At 45.1% G+C, this 26639-nt stretch overlaps 1 protein-coding gene across 5 annotated transcripts; it reads left to right on the forward strand.

The window, feature by feature from the left end:
- Positions 1–1451: 1451 nt before the first annotated feature.
- Positions 1452–20638, forward strand: LOC143806258 (TLR adapter interacting with SLC15A4 on the lysosome-like). Of its 5 annotated transcripts, none has more exons than XM_077286452.1 (2): positions 1452–1520; positions 17509–20638. In XM_077286452.1, the coding sequence occupies exon 2, from the start codon at positions 17527–17529 to the stop codon at positions 18349–18351; it is 825 nt and encodes a 274-aa protein (XP_077142567.1). In that variant the 5' UTR covers positions 1452–1520; positions 17509–17526; the 3' UTR covers positions 18352–20638. The 5 variants fall into 5 exon arrangements, with proteins under 5 accessions (XP_077142567.1, XP_077142565.1, XP_077142562.1 ...); XM_077286450.1 differs by lacking the exon at positions 1452–1520 and adding an exon at positions 8467–8787; XM_077286447.1 differs by lacking the exon at positions 1452–1520 and adding an exon at positions 16678–16769 and having other exon boundaries at positions 17509–20637.
- Positions 20639–26639: the final 6001 nt, after the last annotated feature.

Below are 26639 nucleotides of genomic sequence, written 5' to 3' on the forward strand. Positions count from 1 at the left end.
AGCCACCGTGCTGCCCTATATATAGTATAGTGCTAACCACTGAGCCACCATGCTTCCCTATGTACAGTGATAACCACTGAGCCACCGTGCTGCCCTATATACAGTACAGTGCTAACCACTGAGCCACCATGCTGCCCCACATGCCCAGGTGATCACCTGGACCCGTTGAAGCACATACCGTGCGAAACGGACGTCGTCCACGCTCCACCACCGCACCCTCCTGTGAACCTGAAGTCCAAACATGGACGTGTGTAACCTGTAGTAGCCACATCCAATAAAGAGCACGAATGTACAGCAAAAGAAGGGTGAGTGCCGCATATTTCTTTTCTTCTCTCGGATGAACTTTTAGCTATATGCTTTAAACAGTGCAGAGCACCATACACCCAGAAAATTCGTGACCACTGCAGATCAGTTTCAATGTATCCAAGCCCTAAAGAGTCCGTTTGTCTCTAGTGCCGTCTATTTCATTTCTCTTTGACGTTGGTATTATGTATTGTGTTGCGGTATTATTTATGCAGTGTGAGGCTGTATTATGAGTATATTGTGTGACGGTGGTACGAGTGTATTGTGTGGATGTATTATAAGCATATTTGAGAAGCTGTTGTGTATATTGTCTGGTGGTATTATATGCAGGGCCGGCATTAGCGGCAGGCAGACTAGGCAGCTGCCTAGGGCCCCTGCTCTGCCAGGGGCCCTCAGCCAGTCACCTGCCACCAGCGCCAACTCACCCCCCCCACCAGCGCCGACACATCAAAGCAATTGGGGAGGAGAGAGCGTCAGATGACGCTCCCTCTCCCATCATTCCCGTCTGACACTGCAGGTGCGCGATAACATCATATCATCACGTACCTGCTGTGTGGCCGGGCAGACTGCAGGTGCTGAGACTGGAGTCGGGAGCAGCGCGAGGCACAGCAGAGGTGAGGATTGTAGATGTGCTGCTGATAACATGATATGTATGGGGACAGATTGGCTAATAGTGATTGTTCTGTTCCCATCATTCTTTCTCAGTTGGTGTAAAGAGGCCGGGAAATAAGTGTTGAACAACTTCAGTATTGTCGATCACACTCGTTTAGAGGCCTGAACACAGTTCATGTAAACACAACAGAAATGCTTCTGTGTGATGTGCAATATGTTAGCATTTGGGGCCCCATTTTTATCTTTTGCCTAGGGCCCCACTTTGCCTAAAACCGGCCCTGATTATGTGTGTATTGTGTGGCGGTATTATGTTCCCATTGTATAGAAAATCTAACAGGCTTTTGTCTTTTTAATAAAAGATGACAAAACATCACATGATCCACAGTCTTTGTATATTCTCCACCTCTTGGATGTATGTACGCTGCACTTCATCTGTTGTACGAGACTTCTCCTTTTTAACTGGAAAATAGAAAGCAGAAGTGCAGAGCGCTCGTTATTTGGGGTCAGGAGATGGATGACGGCACAAGCTCCATTATCTCAGAGAAATAGGATGGAGCGGGGACGCTGGCAGACAATCCGATGAACGAGGAACGCGGCGCCGGACGGTAAGATAATTACATACATCTTATAGAGGTGAGGTATCCAGAGCATGAGGCGATCACAGCAGCTCCACGGAGATGAACTGGCACTCATCTGCCTCCATTCTGCATGGTGTGTGATCACAGGGTCATGAAACGGACCTGCACCTACCAGACATTTCTGTCACATCTCTTCAAATCTTTATGTGATTGTGTTATACTTTGGAGTCGGGTAACAAATCAGCAGGTTACATAAAAAAACATCAATTACTGAACTGGAAAATTAGCATAAAAACCCCAATGTAAGATTCTGGCTGTAGTCACCTCTAGGGGGAGCTCCATGTATACAGAGCTACATGATAAGATCCTGTCTGCAGTCACCACTAGGGGGAGCTCCCTGCATACAGAGATACATGATAAGATTCTATCTGGAGCCACCACTAGGGGGAGCTCCCTGTATATAGAGATACATGATAAGATCCTGTCTCCAGTCACTAGTGGGAGCTCCTTGTATATAGAGATACATGATAAGATCCTGTCTGTAGCCATCACTAGGGGGAGCTCCCTGTATACAGAGATACAAGATTAGATCCTGTCTCCAGTCACCACTAGGGGGAGCTCCTTGTATACAGAGATACATAAGATTCTGTCAGCAGCCACCACTAGGGGGAGCTCCCTGTATACAGAGATACATGATAAGATCCTGTCTGCAGTCACCACTAGGGGGAGCTCCCTGTATACAGAGATACATGATAAGATTCTGTTTGCAGTCACCACTAGGGGGAGCTTCCTGTATACAGAGATACATGATAAGATCCTGTCTGCAGCCACCACTAGGGGGAGCTCCCTGTATACAGAGATACATGATACAATTCTGTTTGCAGCAACCACTAGAGGGAGCTAGTGGTGCCTGCAGACAGAATATTACTATGCATCTCTATATATAGGGAGCTCACTCTAGTGGTGGCTGCAGATAGGTTCCTATTATTTATTTCTGTATACAGGGAGCTCCCCCTAGTGGTGACTGCAGACAGGATCTTATGTATCTTTGTATACAGGGCGCTCCCCCTAGTGGTGGCTGCAGGCAGGATCTTATGTATGTCTGTATACAGGGAGCTCCCCTTAGGGTACTGTCACACTATACGATTTACCAACGATCACGACCAGCGATACGACCTGGCCGTGATCGTTGGTAAGTCGTTGTGTGGTCGCTGGGGAGCTGTCACACAGACAGCTCTCCAGCGACCAACGATGCCGAAGGCCCCGGGTAACCAGGGTAAACATCGGGTTACTAAGCGCAGGGCCGCGCTTAGTAACCCGATGTTTACCGTGGTTACCAGCGTAAAAGTAAAAAAAAAAAAAAAACAGTACATACTTACATTCCGGTGTCTGTCCCCCGGCGTTCTGCTTCTCTCCACTGTGTCTGCGCCAGCCGGAAAGCACAGCGGTGACGTCACCGCTGTGCTCGCTTTCCGGCTGGCCGGCGCTCACAGTGCAGAGAAGCAGAACGCCGGGGGACAGACACCGGAATGTGAGTATGTACTGTTTTTTTTTTTTTTTTACTTTTACGCTGGTAACCACGGTAAACATCGGGTTACTAAGCGCGGCCCTGCGCTTAGTAACCCGATGTTTACCCTGGTTACAAGCGAACGCATCGCTGGATCGCTGTCTCACACACCGATCCAGCGATGTCAGCGGGTGATCAAGCGACGAAAGAAAGTTCCAAACGATCTGCTACGACGTACGATTCTCAGCAGGGTCCCTGATCGCTGCTGCGTGTCAGACACAGCGATATCGTATGGATATCGCTGGAACGTCACAGATCGTACCGTCGTAGCGACCAAAGTGCCAATGTGTGACAGTACCCTTAGTGTTGACTGCAGACATAATCTTATCATGTATCTCTGTTGTGCCAAAGTCACTGGTAAAGTACTGTAGGATCCAGGGCCTGTCTGGTTGTGTTCCGCCTTGTCTGCTACATTGTTAACAGAATCAATGTTCTCAGGACACCCATACTGTTAACAGTTGTGATGAAGCACAAGGTCGCTGACTCCGTCACTTTCCCCAGCAGGCCACGGGTATCATTAGAAATATTGGTCTTGTAGTAAATCTTCATTTCCTCCACCCAGGGTAATATTAGTAATATATCCCATCTGGTTCATGGGGACGGGGACAACATGGGCCTGTGTGGTTTCAAATGCCAGGCTGAATTTCAGCCCCAGTCCGTACCTGGTAGAATCCCCATATGTGTCACTACACTTAATGGTGTCAGTGATGCAATTTTCCTCCAGCACACAATGTGCTGTGAACTTTAACCCCTTTCTGTCATCGGACGTACTATTCCGTCCATGTGGGGTGGGCCCTAATTCCCAAGGACGGAATAGTACGTCCAGCACGATCGGCCGCGCTCACGGGGGGAGCGCGGCCGATCGCGGCCGGGTGTCAGCTGCCTATCGCAGCTGACATCCGGCACTATGTGCCAGGAGCGGTCACGGACCGCCCCCGGCACATTAACCCCCGGCACACCGCGATCAAACATGATCGCGGTGTGCCGGCGGTACAGGGAAGCATCGCGCAGGGAGGGGGCTCCCTGCGTGCTTCCCTGAGACCCCCGGAGCAACGCGATGTGATCGCGTTGCTCCGGGGGTCTCCTACCTCCTATCCCTGCAGGCCCCGGATCCAAAATGACCGCGGGGCTGCATCCGGGTCCTGCAGGGATCACTTCCGGGTGCCGAGCAGGCTGCAGATGAAAGCTGCAGCCTGCACGGCTGTAAGTGAGATCGGAGATCTCACAGAGTGCTGTGCACACTGTGAGATCAGCGATCTGTAATGTCCCCCCCCTGGGACAAAGTAAAAAAGTAAAAAAAAAAATTCCCACATGTGTAAAAAAAAAAATAAAAAAAAAAATTCCTAAATAAAGAAAAAAAAAAAAATATTATTCCCATAAATACATTCCTTTATCTAAATAAAAAAAAACAAACAATAAAAGTACACATATTTAGTATCGCCGCGTCCGTAACGACCCCACCTATAAAACTATATCACTAGTTAACCCCTGCAGTGAACACCGTAAAAAAAAAAAAAAAAAAAAAAAGAGGCAAAAAACAACGCTTTATTCTCATACCGCCAAACAAAAAGTGCAATAACACGCGATCAAAAAGACGGATATAAATAAACATGGTACCGCTGCAAACGTCATCTTGTCCCGCAAAAACCGAGCCGCCATACAGCATCATCAGCAAAAAAATAAAAAAGTTATAGTCCTCAGAATAAAGCGATGCCAAAATAATTATTTTTTCTATAAAATAGTTTTTATCGTATAAAAGCACCAAAACATAAAAAAAATGATGTAAATGAGATATCGCTGTAATCGTACTGACCCGACGAATAAAACTGCTTTATCAATTTTACCAAACGCGGAACGGTATAAACGCCTCCCCCAAAAGAAATTCATGAATAGCTGGTTTTTGATCATTCTGCCTCACAAAAATCGGAATAAAAAGCGATCAAAAAATCTCCCGTGCCTGAACATGTTATCAATAAAAACGTCAACTCGTTCCGCAAAAAAACAAGACCTCACATGACTCTGTGGACTCAAATATGGAAAAATTATAGCTCTCAAAATGTGGTAACGCAAAAAATATTTTTTGCAATAAAAAGCTTCTTTCAGTGTGTGACAGCCGCCAATCATAAAAATCCGCTAAAAAACCCGCTATAAAAGTAAATCAAACCCCCTTTCATCACCCCCTTAGTTAGGGAAAAATAAAAAAAATTAAAAAAATTTATTTATTTCCATTTTACCATTAGGGCTAGGGTTGGGGTTAGGGCAGGGGCTAGGGTTATGGCTGGGGCTAGGGTTAGGGCTGGGGCTAGGGTTAGGGTTGGGGCTAGGGTTGGGGCTAGGGTTAGGGTTGGGGCTAGGGTTAGGGTTGGGGCTAGGGTTAAGGCTACAGTTAGGGTTGGGGCTAAAGTTAGGGTTTGGACTACATCTACGGTTGGGAATAGGGTTGGGATTAGGGTTAGGGGTGTGTCTGGGTTAGAGGTGTGGTTAGGGTTACCGTTGGAATTAGGGTTAGGGGTGTGTTTGGATTAGGGTTTCAGTTATGATTGGGGGGTTTCCACTGTTTAGGCACATCAGGGGCTCTCCAAACGCGACATGGCGTCCGATCTCAATTTCAGCCAATTCTGCGTTGAAAAAGTAAAACAGTGCTCCTTCCCTTCCGAGCTCTCCCGTGCGCCCAAACAGGGGTTTACCCCAACATATGGGGTATCAGCGTACTCGGAACACATTGGAGAACAACTTTTGGGGTCCAATTTCTCCTGTTACCCTTGGGAAAATACAAAACTGGAGGCTAAAAAATAATTTTTGTGGAAAAAAAATATTTTTTATTTGCATGGCTCTGCGTTATAAACTGTAGTGAAACAATTGGGGGTTCAAAGCTCTCACAACACATCTAGATGAGTTCCTTAGGGGGTCTACTTTCCAAAATGGTGTCACTTGTGGTGGGTTTCTACTGTTTAGGTACATTAGGGCCTCTGCAAATGCAATCTGACGCCTGCAAACCATTCCATCTAAGTCTGCATTCCAAATGGCGCTCCTTCCCTTCCGAGCCCTCCCATGCGCCCAAACAGTGGTTCCCCCCCACATATGGGGTATCAGCGTACTCAGGACAAATTGGACAACAACTTTTGGGGTCCAATTTCTCCTGTTACCCTTGGGAAAATACTAAACTGGGGGCTAAAAAATAATTTTGGGGTGAAAATGTTTTGTTTGTTTTTTTCACGGCTATGCGTTATAAACTGTAGTGAAACACTTGAGGGTTCAAAACTCTCACAACACATCTAGATGAGTTGCTTAGGGGGTCTACTTTCCAAAATGGTGTCACTTGTGTTTTTTTTTTACTGTTTAGGTACATTAGGGCTCTGCAAACGCAATGTGACGCCTGCAGACCATTCCATCTAAGTCTGCATTCAAAATGGCGCTCCATCCCTTCCGAGCCCTCCCATGCACCCAAATAGTGGTTCCCCCCCACATATGGGGTATCAGCGTACTCAGGACAAATTGGACAACCACTTTTGGGGTCCAATTTCTCCTGTTACCCTCAGGAAAATACAAAACTGGGGGCTAAAAAATAATTTTTGTGGGAAAAAAATGTTTGTTTTATTTTTACGGCTCTGCATTATAAACTTCTGTGAAGCAGTTGGTGGGTCAAAGTGCTCACTACACCTCTAGATAAGTTCCTTAGGGGGTTTACTTTCCAAAATGGTGTCACTTGTGGGGGGTTTCAATGTTTAGGCACATCAGTGGCTCTCCAAACGCAACATGGCGTCCCATCTCAATTCCTGTCAATTTTGCAGTGAAAAGTCAAATGGCGCTCCTTCCCTTCCGAGCTCTGCCATGCGCCCAAACAGTGGTTTACCCCCACATATGGGGTATCAGCGTACTCAGGACAAATTGTAAAACATCTTTTGGGGTCCAATTTCTTCTCTTACTCTTGGGAAAATAAAAAATTGGGGGTGAAAAGATAATTTTTGTGAAAAAATATGATTTTTTATTTTTACGGTTCTGCATTATAAACTTCTGTGAAGCACTTGGTGGGTCAAAGTGCTCACCACACCTCTAGATAAGTTCCTTAGGGGGTCTACTTTCCAAAATGGTGTCACTTGTGGGGGGTTTCAATGTTTAGGCACATTAGTGGCTCTCCAAATGCAACATGGCGTCCCACCTCAATTCCTGTCAATTTTGCATTGAAAAGTCAAACGGCGCTCCTTCCCTTCCGAGCTCTCCCATGCGCCCAAACAGTGGTTTACCCCCACATATGGGGTATCAGCGTACTCAGGACAAATTGTACAACAACTTTTGGGGTCCAATTTCTTCTCTTACCCTTGGGAAAATAAAAAATTGGGGGTGAAAAGATAATTTTTGAGAAAAAATATGATTTTTTATTTTTACGGTTCTGCATTATAAACTTCTGTGAAGCACTTGGTGAGTCAAAGTGCTCACCACACCTCTAGATAAGCTCCTTAGGGGGTCTACTTTCCAAAATGGTGTCACTTGTGGGGGGTTTCAATGTTTAGGCATATCAGGGGCTCTCCAAACGCAACATGGTGTCCCATCTCAATTCCAGTCAATTTTGCATTGAAAAGTCAAATGGCGCTCCTTCGCTTCCGAGCTCTGTCATGCGCCCAAACAGTGGTTTACCCCCACATATGGGGTATTGGCGTACTCAGGACAAATTGTACAACATCTTTTGGCGTCCATTTTCTCCTGTTACCCTTGGTAAAATAAAACAAATTGGAGCTGAAGTAAATTTTGTGTGAAAAAAAAGTTAAATGCTCATTTTTATTTAAACATTCCAAAAATACCTGTGAAACACCTGAAGGGTTAATAAACTTCTTTAATGTGGTTTTGAGCACCTTGAGGGGTGCAGTTTTTAGAATGGTGTCACACTTGGTTATTTTCTATCGTATAGACCCCTCAAAATTACTTCAAATGAGATGTGGTCCCTAAACAAAAAATGGTGTTGTGAAAATGAGAAATTGCTGGTCAAATTTTAACCCTTAACTCCCTAACAAAAAAAAATTTTGGTTCCAAAATTGGGCTGATGTAAAGTAGACATGTGGGAAATGTTACTTATTAAGTATTTTGTGTGACATATCACTGTGATTTAATTGCATAAAAATTCAAAGTTGAAAAATTGCAAAATTTTCAAAATTTTCGCCAAATTTCCGTTTTTTTCACAAATAAACGCAGGTAATATCAAAGAAATTTTACCACTATCATGAAGTACAATATGTCACGAGAAAACAATGTCAGAATCACCGGGATCCGTTGAAGCATTCCAGAGTTATAACCTCATAAAGGGACAGTGGTCAGAATTGTAAAAATTGGCCCGGTCATTAACGTGCAAACCACCCTTGGGGGTGAAGGGGTTAAGCTAAGGTTTTTATGTGGACATCCATAGAGTGGGTGGGAGGTGTCCACGCAGTAGCGTAGCTACTGGGGGGGCAGAGGGGGCCATTTCCCCGGGCCCAGTCACCTGAAGGGGCCCTCCGGGAGATCCACTGCCGAGTCTGAGGTGTCAGGGAGAGAGCAGCACAACGCCGGCTGCAGAGCCTCCCTCCGTGCAGAGAGCAATGTGGTCTCACCCGAGGAGTCTCTTCCTAGCTGCAGTTACCTTCTGGCTGTGCAGTGTGTGCACGCTGGGTTTGGCTGAGGCACGCTGGGTCCTAGTGCCCTCCTGCATCTATCTGGACACTTCCTGGTTCTCCTCACTGTCTGAAAACGTCATCAGTAAGGCTACTTTCACACTAGCGTTAACTGCATTACGTCTCAAAACGTCTTTTTTCAGAAAAAACGCATCCAGCAAAAGTTTTTGCTGGATGCGTTTTTTCCCCATAGACTTGTATTGGCGACGTATTGCGACGGATTGACATACGTCGTGTCCGTTTTACGACGGATGCGTCGAAATTTGGCCACACGTCGTCGGCAAAAAACGTTGCTTGTAACGTTTTTTGTCTCCGCCTAAAAAACGTGTCGCGACGCATCCTGCGGCATACGTCGTTGGCTACAATGGAAGCCTATGAGCGACGGATGCGTCGGGACACGTCGTACGACGCAATGCAGCGCTGCAATACGTTTTTTTACACTGAGCATGCTCAGAAGCTGGATTTTGTTGCCAATTGGCCAGACACCCCCAAATCTATATAAACCTGGCCTGGGCCTTCAACCCCACATATGCCAGCAAGACCCAGAGAGAAGACTGCCAGCCACAAGACCCCAGCCAGCCACGTATTTAAGTGCCACGTATATAAGTGCCACGTATATAAGTGCCACGTATATAAGTGCCACGTATTTCAGTGCCACGTATTTCAGTGCCACGTATTTAAGTGTCACGTATATAAGTGCCACGTGTTTAAGTGCCACGTACTATAAATACTATAACTACGTGGTTATACGTGGCACTTATATACGTGGCACTTATATACGTGGCACTGAAATACGTGGCACTGAAATACGTGGCACTGAAATACGTGGCACTGAAATACGTGGCACTTATATACGTGGCACTTATATACGTGGCACTGAAATACGTGGCACTGAAATACGTGGCACTGAAATACGTGGCACTGAAATACGTGGCACTGAAATACGTGGCACTATGACTGTCAGAAAATGTTCATTAAACGGTTAGGGGTGAGGTTAGGGGTAGGGTTAGGGTTTGGATCCCTTTATCATCATCCATAGTTCATTAATCGGATGTATCCAGAGTCGCCTCCGTCTCCGTTGCTGCAGAAGCATCCTCCGTTTTTCCGCTGCCGCCTCCTTCTCCCGCACTATGATATCCAGGCGATTCGTCTCAAAGATAATGTCGGTAACCAAACTAGCAATGCTCACAAGAACACCTTCCATCGCTGCCACAAAACTAAAACCCTCAAAGATGGGCTGTAAAAACAGTAACTATATAGTTTTCCATATTTTCCAGTAGCCAATCAAATGTGGGAGCCTCCCATTTTAAAAACGGATCAGTCGTAAAAACGGATGCAACGGATGGTAAAAACGGATGCAACGTATGCAACGCATCCAGTATTTTAGACGGAAACGTTTAACGGATTTGCGACGGATCCGTCGAAATGCTGTATGCGTTGCATACGTTTTTCACTTTTTTTGACGCATCCGTTTTTTCGGTAAAAAACGGATTTGCGACGTAATGCAGTTAACGCTAGTGTGAAACTAGCCTAAGTGGGGATGGAATTTATTAGGCCGGCCTCACACTGGGCGTAAGACAATACGCCACGTATTATACGTCCGTACTACGGCCGTAATACAGAGAAATGTTCCCAAAATATTGATCCGTAGTCAGGGTGTGTCAGCGTATTTTGCGCATGGCATCCTCCGTATGTAATCCGTATGGCATCCGTACTGCGAGATTTTCGCGCAGGCTTGCAAAACCGACATCTAATGGATTTATGTGCTCAAATGTTCGGGAAAACATATATACAGTATATATATATATATATGTCATTGAGACACATATATATATATATTCTGTATTTAGATTTCATTCAGCGCGATATGTGTTAAAAGCCGGTAATTCAATTGCCGGCTTCTCATTTCTCCTGCACAAACCCGACAGGATATGAGACATGATTACATACAGTAAACCATCTCATATCCCCTTTTTTTGCATATTCCACACTACTAATGTTAGTAGTGTGTATGTGCAAAATTTCAGCGCTGTAGCTGCTGAAATAAAGGGTTAAATGGCGGAAAAAATTGGCGTGGGCTCCCGCGCAATTTTCTCCGCCAGAATGGTAAAGCCAGTGACTGAGGGCAGATATTAATAGCCAGGAGAGGGTCCATGGTTATTGGCCCCCCCGTGGCTAAAAACATCTGCCCCCAGCCACCCCAGAAAAGGCACATCTGGAAGATGCGCCTATTCTGGCACTTGGCCACTCTCTTCCCACTCCCTGTAGCGGTGGGATATGGGGTAATGAAGGGTTAATGCCACCTTGCTATTGTAAGGTGACATTAAGCCAGATTAATAATGGAGAGGCGTCAATTATGTCACCTATCCATTATTAATCCAATTGTTGGAAAGGGTTAAAACACACACACACATGATTTCAAAGTATTTTAATGAAATAAACACAGCGGTTGTTGTAATAATTTATTGTTCTCTCAATCCATCAGGAACACCCTCGCTTGGAAAAAATAATAAACGCACAAGATACATACCTTCTGGTGAACCGTCTCGTCCCACGAAGTAATCCATCTGAAGGGGTTAACTAATATTACAGGCACGAGCCCTGCTAAATGCAGCTGTGCTCCGTGCCTGTAATCCCCGGCGAATGAATGAAATGTAGGTCATTGACCTACATTTCCTTCAGTCGCGGTGATGCGCCCCCTGGTGGATGTCCTCATATGACCTGGAGCGTGGGAAAAAGTTCCCAGGCTGCAGTTCATGAGAACATCCAGCAGGGGCGCATCACCGCGACTGAATGTAAGTATAGATCACTGCTTTCCTTTCAGCACCCGGGGATTACAGGCACGAGCGAGTGGTTTATCGCAGCTCTGCCTGTAATATTAGTTAACCCCTTCAGATGGATTACTTCGTGGGACGAGACGGTTCACCAGAAGGTATGTATCTTGTGCGTTTATTATTTTTCCAAGCGAGGGTGTTACTGATGGATTGAGAGAACAATAAATTATTACAACAACTGCTGTGTTTATTTCATTAAAATACTTTTAAATCATGTGTGTGTGTGTTTTTTTAACCCTTTCCAACAATTGGATTAATAATTTATAGGTGTCATAATTGACGCCTCTCCATTATTAATCTGGCTTAATGTCACCTTCCAATAGCAAGGTGGCATTAACCCTTCATTACCCCATATCCCACCGCTACAGGGAGTGGGAAGAGAGTGGCCAAGTGCCAGAATAGGCGCATCTTCCAGATGTGCCTTTTCTGGGGTGGCTGGGGGCAGATGTTTTTAGCCACGGGGGGGGGGGGCCAATAACCATGGACCCTCTCCTGGCTATTAATATCTGCCCTCAGTCACTGGCTTTACCACTCTGGCGGAGAAAATTGCGCGGGAGCCCACGCCAATTTTTTCCGCCATTTAACCCTTTATTTCAGCAGCTACAGCGCTGAAATTTTGCACATACCCACTACTAACATTAGTAGTGTGGAATATGCAAAAAAAATGGGGATATGAGATGGTTTACTGTATGTAAACCATGTCTCATATCCTGTCGGGTTTGTGAAGGAGAAATGCAAAGCCGGCAATTGAATTACCGACTTTTCACTAACAGCGCTGCGTATTTCTCGCAAGTCACACTGCTGGTCCGTGTGGAATCCGTATTTTTCTCGCCCCCATAGACTTTCATTGGCGATTTTTTTTGCGCAATACGGTGACAAACGCAGCATGCTGCGATTTTGTACGGCCGTAGAAAGCCGTATAATACTGAACCGTAATATACGGCTAATAGGAGCAGCCCCATTGAGAATAATTGTGCCGTATGTAATGCGAGTTTTACGGACGTAGTTTATGCGCTCATACGTCCGTAAAACTCGCTAGTGTGAGGCCGGCCTTAGAGTAATTCGATTTAGGCCTATCATGGTCACTGTGGGGGTGAATGTGAGAGGATTGTGGTAGTGTAGGGGCTGAAGTGGGAGAGGAGGACAGGGCACTGTGGGGTAAATGTGAAACGATGGGGGTTATTGTGGGTGTGCAGGGGGACAGGGCACTGTGGGGGTGAATGAGAGAGGATGGTGGTATTGTGGGAAGGGGACAGGGTACTGGGGGTGAATGGGAGAGTTTGAGGATATTGTGAGGGCTGACGTGGGTGAGGGGGCACTGGGGGGGGCTGATTATTATTAGGGCTTGTTCACACTATCCTTTTTTTCAGCTGCGGATTTGGAAAAACCGCAGTGCAAAACCGCGGTGGTTTTCACTGCGGTTTTTTGTGCGGTTTCTACTGCGGATTCCACTGCGGGTTTCCAGCTGCACTTTCCTATTGGTGCAGGTGGAAACCCGCTGCGGAATCCGCAGAAAGAATTGACATGCTACTTCTTTTTTTCCGCAGAAAATCAGCGCGGATTTGCTAGCGGAAAAAAGCAAAGTGGGCACAGCGGATTTGGTTTTCCATAGGGTAACATTGTACTGTACCCTGCATGGAAAACGTCTGCGGATCCGCAGCTGTAAATCCGCTGCGGATCCGCTTCAAAAACCGCAGCGTGTGAACATAGCCTTATACTGTTTAATGTTATGAGATATTCACTCCATCATATGTGAGGGTATGTGTCCTCGAGGTGTATTGGCATTGGACGCAGCAGATACCCCGCTCCGCCCAAAGCGCTGCCCCCTGTTGTACGCGTGGTGATTCCGCATATATTCATTGAACACAGGTGGAATCACCACATCCTATTCATAGACTGTGTTTTATTTATCTTGTGGAGATGGAGCATCTCCACAAGATAAATAGACACGCTGCTGTCTAGAAAGGCGCGCCACATGTCCGGTTACGCAGGTCTGCCACCTGCGTCTATGTACGCATAGTGGAGATGGGATTTCATGAAATCCCCTCCACTATGCTGTAACATCTGGAAGCTGCGGATGTACACCGCGTCCAATCCCCAGCAAAAACCCAAGCAATACGCCCTGTGGAAACATACCCTAATAGTTGCTGTCTTGGGGGCTGGAGATGGGGAGGCCGGGGGCTTTTTATTATTGCGAGCTGGGTCTTTTATAAGTATTAGTAAAACAAGCATAGCAAAGAAGGTTAATATTACTATAACAAGGATAAGTATTAGCATAAGGGCGCAGACAGACACTGTATAACTCATGAGACGATCGCATTACAATCCTCGGACTGGCCCCGACACCTCTCCTGACATAAGCTTGACAGCGTGATAGATTACTATGCAGCTGTCAGCCTCAGGTCAGGAGAGCCAACGGTCAGTCCGAGGATTGCGATGCGATCCTCACATGAGAAATACGTCAGTCCGTCTGCCCCCTAACAAGTATAACAATACAGTAACCACGGGCTGCATTCTATGTTAGAAGAATAAATTGCTTATAATTAAATTATTAAAGGGAACCTGTCACCCCCCAGGGCCTATTAAGGTAATAGAGCCAGCCACCTTCAGCAGCGCTAAGGCTGCATTTTGTGAAGGTGGCTCTTATGTTTTTGATCCCTAATAACGCTGAAATACTCACTTTTATAAATTGTGTGCCATACCTGTATTGAGTCTGGGGGGTACGTCTTTTGTCCCTGGACACAACCGCCTCCCAGCCGTCCATCATCCCACCGGGCGCCGATGCCTCATTTTTCGGGCATGCGCCGTGTGCGCTGCCCTGGAACTCACATCAGCTGGTGTACTGATATCGCGCCTGCGTGTAGCGGAGGTCTGAGATCCCGCCCCGCAGTGTGTTATGATTTATTCACACTGCGGGGCTGGGAATCTGGCGCTGTGCGCAGGTGCGATCTACTTACATCACTTGATATAAGTTCCAGGGCAGAGCACACTGCCCATGCCCGAGAAATAATTGCAGAGTGACGGCACAAGACAGAAAGGAGGTGGTGCTCGGTGGGATGAACGGCTGTGAGGCGGCTGAGTCAGGGGGAGAAAACGTACCCCCCAGACTCAATACAGGTATGGCACACAATTTATAAAAGTGAATATTTCAGCGTTATTAGGGATAAAAAACATAAGAGCCACCTTCACAGAATGCAGCCGTAGTACTGAAGTAGGTGGCTCTTTTACCTTAATAGGCCCTGGGGGGGGGTGACAGGTTCCCTTTTACTAAAGGCTTGGGATAATTGTCTGCAGTCACTCTACAGACTGCCAAATCATGATGGGGTGCGCCTGCCGTCATGAGACCCCAAGACCACTGGTGTGATCAGGCGGTCATGCGACCACGTTTGCTATTTGCACGTGTTGACTAGACAAGTTTGACTTTTCTCAATAGAAGAAAATCGTCACATGACCTCCTGCTCTCATCAGCGATGCTGGGGCCGTTATTACTGTACATAGGGGGACTGCAAAATATTAAGTAGGCCCTTATGAAGCATTGAAGCCTAACTACTGGGTGGCAGATAGTGCTGTAGCGGCTGTCAGTCTGTCCCGGGGCATCAGTTACAGCCGCCACTCTCTATACACAGAGCCGTGACTGAAAAATGTTGAAGTAATAGTATACACAGTTTGTCAGTCTGGGCCAGGTGGAAAAGATGAGAAAAGTGAATGGCTCCACCGGAAAGAACGTCCTCTGTAAGTCACCACCTATAACTGTACTGTGATCTCTCTATGTCATGCAGGACTGGTATCTACCACTATATGGTATTACCGTATGGCGGTAATATCAGTGCTGGTTATTGTATAGAGATTTATTTTCAATAACAGTGCGGTCATCTCCTGAGGTTCCCCTATACCCACCGTAGTTACAATCATAGTTACCTGGTTAAGGGCCACAGGGGGACACAGACAGAAAAGGGCCCATGTGCAAGAACAATATATGGGCCCTTTGAAGCCCAAGAACTTCTAAAAATACAAAATTGCACCTTATTTAGAGGTAGAAATGGGCCCCCTTAACTCTTGGGCCCATGTGCTACCGCATAGTTTGCACTAATGATATGTCCGCCTGTTAGGCTATGTGCACACGTCAGGATTTTGTCAGGTTTTTTCCTCAGGTTTTGTAGCCAAAACCAGGAGTGGGTGATAAATGCAAAAGTGGTGCATATGTTTCTATTATACTTTTCCTCTAATTGTTCCACTCCTGGTTTTGGCTACAAAACCTGAGGAAAAAGCCTGACAAAATCCTGACGTGTGCACATAGCCTTAAGGTACCGTCACATTAAGCGACGCTGCAGCGATAGCGACAACGATGCCGATCGCTGCAGCGTCGCTGTTTGGTCGCTGGAGAGCTGTCACACAGACCGCTCTCCAGCGACCAACGATGCCGAAGTCCCCGGGTAACCAGGGTAAACATCGGGTTGCTAAGCGCAGGGCCGCGCTTAGTAACCCGATGTTTACCCTGGTTACCAGCGTAAAAGTTAAAAAAACAAACAGCACATACTCACCAGCGCGTCCCCCAGCCTCTGCTTCCTGACACTGACTGAGCTCCGGCCCTAACAGCACAGCGGTGACGTCACCGCTGTGCTTTCACTTTCAGTTTAGGGCCGGCGCTCAGTCAGTGTCAGGAAGCAGAGGCTGGGGGACGCGCTGGTGAGTATGTGCTGTTTGTTTTTTTAACTTTTACGCTGGTAACCAGGGTAAACATCGGGTTACTAAGCGCGGCCCTGCGCTTAGTAACCCGATGTTTACCCTGGTTACCAGTGTAAAATATCGCTGGTATCCTTGCTTTTGCTGTCAAACACGGCGATACACGGCGACCTAGCGACCAAATAAAGTGCACACCTTCTAGCAGCGACCAGCAATTTCACAGCGGGATCCAGATCGCTGCTGCGTGTCAAATACAGCGATATCGCTATCCAGGTCGCTGCAACGTCACGGATCGCTGGCGATATCGCCTAGTGTGACGGTACCTTTAGGGGCCCACTCACATGTTTCCCCCCCCCCCCTGAGCTTAACCCCTAGCTACGTTATCTCCACCTGCAGAGCAGGCACTGCCGTGTACTGATAGGACCTGTGTGATGTCACAATCATGTGATCAGTCACATGGGCGGATGAGTCACCTGGTCTGTGGCTTAAGTAGCTGGCCACCAAAGGCAGGAGGGTGTCAGTGGCTGGAGAGGAGCACTCCAGAGAACTGGTTTGTGACTGTTAATGCCTGAACTGTGGGTCTTGCTAACCCTGAGAGGGTTGATCCCCACTAATGCAAGGACTGTATCTAGTGCAACCATTTTGTTTTGCTGTTTTGCCCAGAGGGCCATGTTTATTTTGTGCTTAAACTTGGTTTATGCCACATCTAATAAACCAACAGGGAGCTTATCTCACACCAGCACTTTACCTGGAGGTCCCAAACTTGCTGCAGACCATTTATCCGTTTTGCATGGTCTTTCTTTGTACGTGGTAACTGTAGCGCAGCGCGGACCCCACATTAACTCTGCGGTTGAGCTGCTCCTGATATGTTTCACTTCCTATTTCTCATAAATGGATAAAGATATTACTGGAAAGAGGAACATTTAGAAAAAAAGAACTAAACGTCAGATGATGCAAGGAGGGAGCAGCATAGATGAATCATTCATTGACACAGGAAGGACTAAGAGTCCCAGAATAGCATCTGTGGCAGTAGGTGACCTGGAGATGATGGCGGCCAGTTCTGTAATGTAGGTAATACTGGTCAGTCTGATATTAGATGGCTGCCTGTTAGCCCTTCCTCTGCCTATATCGCTCATCCAGACATGGCGGTAATGTGATGTTCTTCTGCACGCCGTCGCCCTCTGAGGCTGCACTATGTGGATGTCTCCAGGGTGGGGCGCCGTCTAATATATATTATATCTGTGACGTATTGCTTTGTGCTCAGTCCTCTCTATCTTGTTTATCCGCAGGCTATCGCAGTGGCCGCCATGTTGTCGGAGTCGTTCCTCTGCACAGCGATCTACAGAGAGCTGCTGGACGTTAAGGAGCAGGAGGACGGAGGGGAGGGGAAGTCACTGGCGCAGTGTGCGGGGGGCACGGCCTCGTCCTGCAGGGATCATGGACTGGATCCGCCACATCCCGCTGAGCCCCCCGTTGCGCCATCACAAGCGCTGTGTATCCCCAGGCGCCAGGCGGTGAGTGACGTCTCCCTGGATCTCTACACGTCGTGGTCCAGTCCATACGGCAGCATCTACAAGAACTATCCCGACCTGCACATCGCCGGCGATCACATCCTCCATAAAGTGGACTCCGGGTGCATCCTGGACGCGGACTGTGAGGACGGCCCGGTGCTGCTCTCAGCCGACATTGACAGCAGCAGTCCTCCGAAAGAGAATCCTGGGGGACTCCTGGGAGGAGAGGGGCCACCCAGTGTAGATAGCCAAATCCTGCCCTCCGCTCCCTTCTCTAACTCTGTTCTGAACGGTTTCATAGAGAAAAAGATGCAGGAGCTTTATAAGCAATGCTACGAGGAGACCGTGACCACCGGCACCTCCCCGCACCCCCTCATGTGGACCGCCATCCTGCACAACATGCACCAGATCAGCCTGCAGATATCGCAGGAGCACAACCTGGATCACCCCAAGGGCAAGGGGGCCGCGCTGCAGTGTCCGTGCTGCGTCACCAGCGGGGGCAGCTCCGAATTCATCACTCCAGTGCTCCACATCTCCGGCCAAGACAGCAAGACCAAACCGCCGGCGCTGCCCACCAACTCGGCCTTTATCAAGAATTGCCGGCTGCACAGCAAAAAGTGACGCTGCGCCAAGCTATATCTGATCTGCACGGCATAAGAATGAACGGCAGTGCAAAGCATGGTACATCATCCATCCTCCAGTCACCTCCAGAGCTGCAGTCACTATTCTGCTCTTACGTCTTCTTATCCTCCAGTTACTTCTAGAGCTGCACTAACTATTCTGCTCTTACCTCATGTATTACCCTCCAGTCACCTCCAGAGCTGCAGTCACTATTCTGCTGTTACATCATCTCTTATCCTCCAGTCACCTCCAGAGCTGCAGTCACTATTCTGCTGTTACATCGTGTCTTACCCTCCAGTCACCTCAAGAGCTGCAGTCACTATTCTGCTCTTACGTCTTGTCTTATCCTCCAGTTACTTCCAGAGCTGCACTCACTATTCTGCTCTTACCTCATGTATTACCCCTCAGTCACCTCCAGAGCTGCAGTCACGATGATTGTAAGATTGGCTTCTGTTGAAATAAATCGTAAAGATTACGGAGTCAACCGAAATGATGAAACTGCAGATGATCGAGGAGGCTCCGGATATATAAAACTTCCTCCAGATATTATTATTATACATTTTTATAGCGACATTTATTCCATGGCACTTTACATGTGAAAATGGGCAAACATAGACAAGTACAATAAACATGAGCAAAAAACAAGGCATACAGGCACATAAGGAGGGAGGACCCTGCCTGCGAGGGCTCACAGATATCACAGATCACGGCCCTGATAATGCTGATAACATACCGCCCCACCAGTGGAATGCCACCATCATTAGATCTTTGGTTCACAGTCGCACTTTCTTCGCCCAGCCAGACTTCACTCTGACGTTCATGTGACGTTTCCGTGTCTCGGTTTTATTTTTGCTTATATCTCTACAATCTTCACATTTCGTGTTTTCGGTGACTTGTGTGAGAAGTGGAGCTGTGCCATAAGTCACTGTGTGGACATCAACTAACGCTGATTGTTCAAGCTCCAGGCGAAGGAGTAACTGCACCACATCCTCGTTCTATGGACACTGCGCACTATGGACACCATTGCTAAAGAAAGATTATTTTTGCATAAACCTGTGGGTACCTTAAAGTACAACATTTGCATTAAGTTTCAGTCTGAAATCTCCAATTTTACAATCAAACACCTTGCTCTGCAGTCTGTAACAATCTCCTTATTTCACCATGTTCTCTTCTGTGACTGTTCCTCCCAGTGTTACATGGTGCATGTGGGGTCTGTGTGTATCCAGGATGCTGGGGTCTTCACTCATTCCCAAAATTCTTAATTCACAGGTAAAATCTATTTCAGTGAATACAGATTGTCCCATTACTGGTAGATGACAGTTGGTGCCCATAACATTCTATGGAGAACTGTCACTGTCGTTTTAGGAGAACTTGCAGCAGAATGTCCGTGTCTGTTTCCCCTTATAAACATCACCTGACTTCTCCTATCTCAGTAACGTGAAGGTCTGACTTTGCCCAAATACAGATTTTACCCATGAATTGGGAGTGAATGATCAGTCCAGGAGGGGAAAGAATCACATTTCTCTGATAAAATACGTTACAAAGTTGCTAATTTTTCTTAGAACTATTGATACATGAAATAAAAATTAAAATGATTGTTACTTTTTAATTTGTGATTTATGGATTTTGTCCTGCAGATTCCTCAGTATATGGAGTAAGTGTAATAAAATAAGAGCAACACAAAGATACAGATACCTAGAGAAAGTGAGAGACACATATTAATGAAGATCTCACTGGAGTGAACCGTGAGCCCTGGTAAATCCCCGTCCGTCTGTCGTCTGTGCACTGAGCCGGACGGTGAAGATGTTGGCGCTGTTTATTCTTACTCTACAGCAGAGAAGCTGAATCTGTCACTTCTGGTCAGTACAGATCACACTCCACATGTCACATCACAGTCCGGCCAGACCCTGCTATCAAAGAGAGAAAAATTCCTGACATTTTTCTTTTTATTCAACAAAATTCCAGGATTGGTAAATAATATAAATGTGTAAGTAGGTAGAACCCCAGGATTATCTATTAATGGCTGCATCTAGAGCCAACTACAGCTGTGTCCACCAACATCACAGCAAGTCCAGATATAAAAGGGAAAAACAAAATACTAAACTACATGATAAAAATGTGCAAATATGAACACGCTTTTGAGTGGGTTTAATAGGATTTTATAATCTTTTCCCAATGAGAGATATCTCCACTTTTCTAGTTTATTCCCGATACTAACCTATAACAATACTGCCCCTATGTGCAAGAATATAACTACTATAATACTGCTCCTATGTGCAAGAACATAACTACTATAATACTGCTCCTATGTACAGGAATATAACTACTATAATACTGCTCCTATGTACAAGAATATAACTGCTATAATACTGCCTCTATGTACAGGAATATAACTACTATAATACTGCCCCTATGTACAAGAATATAACTACTATAATACTGCCCCTATTCACAGGAATATAACTACTATAATACTGATCCTATGTACAAGAATATAACTACTGTAATACTGTCCCTATGTACAAGAATATAACTACTATAATACTGCCCCTATGGACAAGAATATAACTACTATAAAACTGTCCCCTATGTACAAGAATATATCTGTTACAATACTGCTCCTATGTACAAGAATATAACTACTATAATACTGTCCCCTATGTACAAGAATATATCTGCTATAATACTGCCCCTATGTACAAGAATATATCTGCTATAATACTGCCCCTATGTACAAGAATATATCGACAACAATACTGCTTCTATGTACAAGAATATAACTACTATCAAACAGCTTCTATGTACAAGAATATAACTACTATAATACTTCCCCTATGTAGAAGAATATAACTACTATAATACTGCCCCTATGTGCAAGAATATAACTACTACAATACTGCCCCTATGTACAAGAATATAACTACTATAATACTGATCCTATGTACAAGAATATAACTACTGTAATACTGCCCCTACGTACAAGAATATAACTAATATAATACTGCTCCTACGTACAAGAATATAACTATATAACTACTATAATACTGCTCCTACGTACAAGAATATAATTACTATAATACTGCTCCTACATACAAGAATATAACTACTAGAATACTGCCCCTATATACAAGAATATAGCTACTATAATACTGCCCCTATGTACAGGAATATAACTACTATACTACCGCCTACTCCGCACAGTTACAGACTATTATTAACAACGCTAGGGAGGTGGGGACAATCACTAAGGAATTGGCTACCGCATTGGTGGTTACGGAGCCTACTGTCCCCACCTTCTATTTGTTACCAAAAATTCATAAGGACGTGCAGACGCCCCCTGGCCGTCCTATAGTTTCAGGTAGGGGGGGCTTCCTGGAGAACATCAATAAATGGATTGATTCCAAGTTACAACCTTTAGTTGAGGGCTTGCCATTGTTTTTGAAGGATACGGGTGATCTGTTAAGACAGGTGGACGGTATATGTCTTGATGAGGATATGATGCTGGTTACAGGGGACATTGAGTCCCTATATACCAGCATCAGGCACGAGGATGGTTTAAGGGCAGTGACGTTCTATTTGGGTACCTCCAGCTTACCGAAAGAGATTATTGATTTGGTGATCGAGTTACTTGGCTTCACTTTGACGCATAATTTTTTTGTTTTCAAGGGATCCTTCTTCCTGCAGCTTCAGGGAACAGCTATGGGGGCTTCTTTTGCCCCGGCCTACGCCAATCTGTTCCTGGGGCTGTGGGAGAGGGACCTCTCCCTGCCGGATTGGTCATCGCCAGTGTGCCGCATCCTTTCCTGGACGCGGTACATTGACGACATCTTGCTGATCTGGCAGGGGTCGGAAAAAGACCTCCGGGACTTAATGCGGTCACTCAATGATAATACATTGAATATCTATGTCACTTATAAGTATGATAGTGACACCATGGAGTTCCTGGATGTCACACTTAAGAGGGATAGATATGGGAAGATACAAACAGATATCTTCCGTAAACCTACCTCCACCAATATGCTCCTGCACGCCACTTCCTCCCATCCTGGCCATATGGTCCAATCCATTCCCACTGGTCAGATTTTGCGCCTACGCAGGCTGTGTTCAACCAATGAAGACTTCTTTAGACAGGCGGAAGATCTTAAGGGCCGGTTAGTTGAGCGTGGTTACAGTAATCGCAAGTTAAAAAAAGCCTATAATCGGGCAAGATTTGCATCCCGCCATACATTGTTGTATGAAGCTAAGACTGACAGAAACAAGAAGGAAGTGGTTCGCTTTATAACTAAATTTCATTCCCATTTCCCTCAAATGAGAAGGGCATTAGAGAGATCTTGGCATATCCTTAAGGCGGATCCAATAATTTCCAGATTCCTCCCGGAGAGGGCATCCGTCACAGCAAGGCGATCCAGAAACTTGCGGGACCATTTCGTCCAGTCATTATGTAAGTGAAACAACTACTACCTTTTTGGACAAAATGGCGGGGAAGCATGGCTATGCCCCCTGCGGCCGCTGTATTGCGTGTTCCAACATTGACCGTTGCAATACATTTAGTAATTCTGATGGTTCACGACAATTTAATATCAGGAAATGGATTACTTGTATTGACAAGAATGTGATATATTATGCCGTGTGTCCGTGTGGTAAAATCTACATGGGTTTGACTACACGGCAGTTTAAAACACGGGTTAGGGAGCACGTACGTGGCATTATGGCTGCGGCAACAGAATCGGACACATCCATGCTAAAAACACTTCCCTGCCATTTTAAGGATCACCATAACTGTGACGGTGCCCTCCTTAGGTTCCGTGGTATTGACAGAATTGATGTTGGTATCCACGGTGGGGGGGTCTCCAAACGGCTGGCTCAGTTGGAGTCCAGATGGATTTGGACATTGGGTACGGTCCATCCATCTGGACTCAATGAAAATATCAATATTTGACTGGTGATCGAGTGTCAATGTGCTGAAACAAAGAATAAGTGATGGAGAAGACTCTAATAATATAATAATGATGAAGACAGAATTGTTACATCCTTACCTCAATCGAGTTTCACGATCTCGGCATTTATTGTGATATTTTTTGATATAGTTTGTATTGTTAATTCTGTGATGCCTATATGTTGTTTGCTTTTACTGGGTATGGTTTCATTTGTCTAGTTTTCTGTCCCCTTTTCTTTTTTTTGGGTACTATATTATGAAGTTCTCTTCATGCGTGTTTTTTATGCTGCTGTATGAAGCTGCGGCTCTGTGCCTGTATGCGCATGTCCCCCTTGTCTTTGCGCCCCTGGGCGGCTTTCGGCGGCTTTCGTGGCGAGCGGTGTCCTCAGGACCTGCCGTCACGTGACGCCGACGCCGGCCGGGGTCGCTGTTGCCTGGGGAATATGAGCGTCACTTCCGGCTCCAGCTTCCGGTTTCGCGGCGACGCTCCGCCAGCTGGCATTGTTGCAACTAAGGTATAAAAGGTAGGAAATTGTACGGTAATGCAGGCCCCCTTGGAAGAAGGAAGGTCCGAAACGCGAGTCGGGCGGATGCGCTGGGTCATTGGTGACACTTGTGCCCTTAATCGTCTGTATTACTTGGTAATTATGATTTAAAAATTTTATTCTGTGGCGGACATCCTCTACTATGTATGGTGCTGTATGTACCATTATGGCACTAGGGTAGGGCACATTAGGGCTCTAATTGCAATTAACCCCCTCTGTTTTGAGGTGGGTTTTATATGGTTAAATAATCTTTGTGCCCACCAAGGAGGTTATTATACCTACCTCATTTTCGTTTCCAATGTCCTGTGCGCGTCCTTACTTTTATAACGTTACATATTGTATGTAAAATCTACTACACATTTCTCTCTTGCACTTTGGATTTTTGGCCTGATTGTGGCTATTTTTAAAATTAATAAAATTGTAATTTTCTACATACTGCTGGACCCGTTAGTCATTTTGTTGTGTAGATTTTGTTGCCCCTATGTAAAAGAATATAACTTCTACACTACTGCTCCTATGTACAAGAATATAACTACTATAATACTGCTCCTAGGTACAAGAATATAACTTCTATACTACTGCTCCTATGTAGAAGAATATAACTACTATAATACTGCTCCTAGGTACAAGAATATAACTTCTATACTACTGCTCCTATGTACAAGAATATAACTACTATAATACTGCCCCTATGTGCAAGAATATAACTACTATAATGCTGCTCCTATGTACAAGAATATAACTACTATAATACTGCTCCTATGTACAAGAATATAACTACTATAATACTGCTCCTATGTGCAAGAATATAACTACTGTAATACTGCTCCTATGTACAAGAATATAACTACTATAATACTGACCCTTAGTGCAAGAATATAACTACTATAATACTGCTCCTATGTACAAGAATATAACTACTATAATACTGCCCCTATTTACAGGAATATAACTACTATAATGCTAATCCTATGTACAGGAATATAACTACTGTAATACTGCCCCCTATGTATAAGAATATAACTACTATAATACTGCCCCTATGGACAAGAATATAACTACTATAATACTGTCCCCTATGGACAAGAATATATCTGTTATAATACTGCCCCTATGTACAAGAATATATCTGCTATAATACTGCCCCTATGTACAAGAATATATCGACTACAATACTGCTTCTATGTACAAGAATATAACTACTATCAAACAGCTCCTATGTACAAGAATATAACTACTATAATACTTCCCCTATGTACAAGAATATAACTACTATAATACTGCCCCTATGTGCAAGAAGATAACTACTATAATTCTGCTCCTATGTACAAGAATATAACTACTATAATACTGATCCTATGTACAGGAATATAACTGCTGTAATACTGCTCCTATGTATAAGAATATAACTACTATAATACTGCCCCATGTACAAGAATATAACTACTGTAATACTGCCCCCTATATACAAGAATATAACTACTATAAAACAGCTCCTAAGTACAAGAATATAACTACTATAATCCTGCCCCTATGTACTAGAATATAACTACTATAATACTGCCCCTATGTACAAGAATATAACTACTATAATACTGCCCCTATGTATAAGAATATAACTACTACAATACTGCCCCTATGTACAAGAATATAACTACTATAATACTGATCCTATGTAAAAGAATATAACTACTGTAATACTGCCCTTATGTACAAGAATATAACTAACTACTATAATACTGCTCCTACGTACAAGAATATAACTACTATAATACTGCTCCTACGTACAAGAATATAGCTACTATAATACTGCCCCTACGTACAAGAATATAACTACTATAATACTGCCCCTATGTACAGGAATATAACTACTATAATACTGCTCCTATGTACAAGAATATAACTACTATAATACTGCCCCTATGTACAGGAATATAACTACTATAATACTGCTCCTATGTACAAGAATATATCTACTATAATGCTGCCCCAATGTACACGAATACACTATAATGCTTCTCCTTGTATAAGAGTAAAATCAATTATTTTTATTTCAGTTTTGTGTCCATGTCTTTTCGTTGTTGTGGGGGAAGCTTACCTGCGTATTGACAGTGCTTGCTATGATGTTATCCGCATAGGCTGACAAAAATCTCCCATGTGAATTGGGTTCTTGACAATGTAAGGGGCACGACCAGGGCAGAAGTCATGGCTGAACACTCTGGTGTATCTGTGCCCTGGCCTCCTAATACATGAAAACATTGTCCATCACTTTGCGTACCTGTGGCCCCACTTTCTGCGCTGTCAGGGTCACCTCTGTTTCGCTGTAATTTCCCATCAGTTGGTGTAATAAAGATTGAGACACAGTCCTTTTCAACTTTCAAATAAACAAATTTACTGTTAGCTTTATGCAACACATCCAGATTCTTCACAGCATTTACAGCAGGATTCGCACTACAAATCTCCTCTTCTTTCTCTGCACCTTCCTTCCTGTCACTCAGCACACACCAGGGTTGGACCGTGCCACATGGTTCCTTACTGTCCTCACAATTCAGTTTTGCTACGGTTAGACATTTCTTAGTCTGCTTCGCACCAGACAAGAGAATTTCCATCTCTGAAGCTAGCTGCCACTTGGCGAGCATCCTGCCCTTCAGTACTGTGCTTTGTGGTGACCCAGCGTCCTCCTGTTCCAAGCTCACTTCATCTGGGAGTTCCCCCAAAAACCGCTTCGCCCCAGTACTGAGGGCATCAGCTCAAGCTATTAGCTGACACATCCTAGAGCTACCTGTGCCACCGTACTGTCTTGTTTC

This window comes from Ranitomeya variabilis, chromosome 2 (genome assembly GCF_051348905.1).
Source record: "Ranitomeya variabilis isolate aRanVar5 chromosome 2, aRanVar5.hap1, whole genome shotgun sequence".
Classification (NCBI taxonomy): domain Eukaryota; kingdom Metazoa; phylum Chordata; class Amphibia; order Anura; family Dendrobatidae; genus Ranitomeya; species Ranitomeya variabilis.

Coding starts and splice junctions, on each gene's coding strand:
- LOC143806258 (XM_077286452.1), top strand. CDS start 17,527: ATGTTGTCGGAGTCGTTCCTCTGCACAGCGATCTACAGAGAGCTGCTG.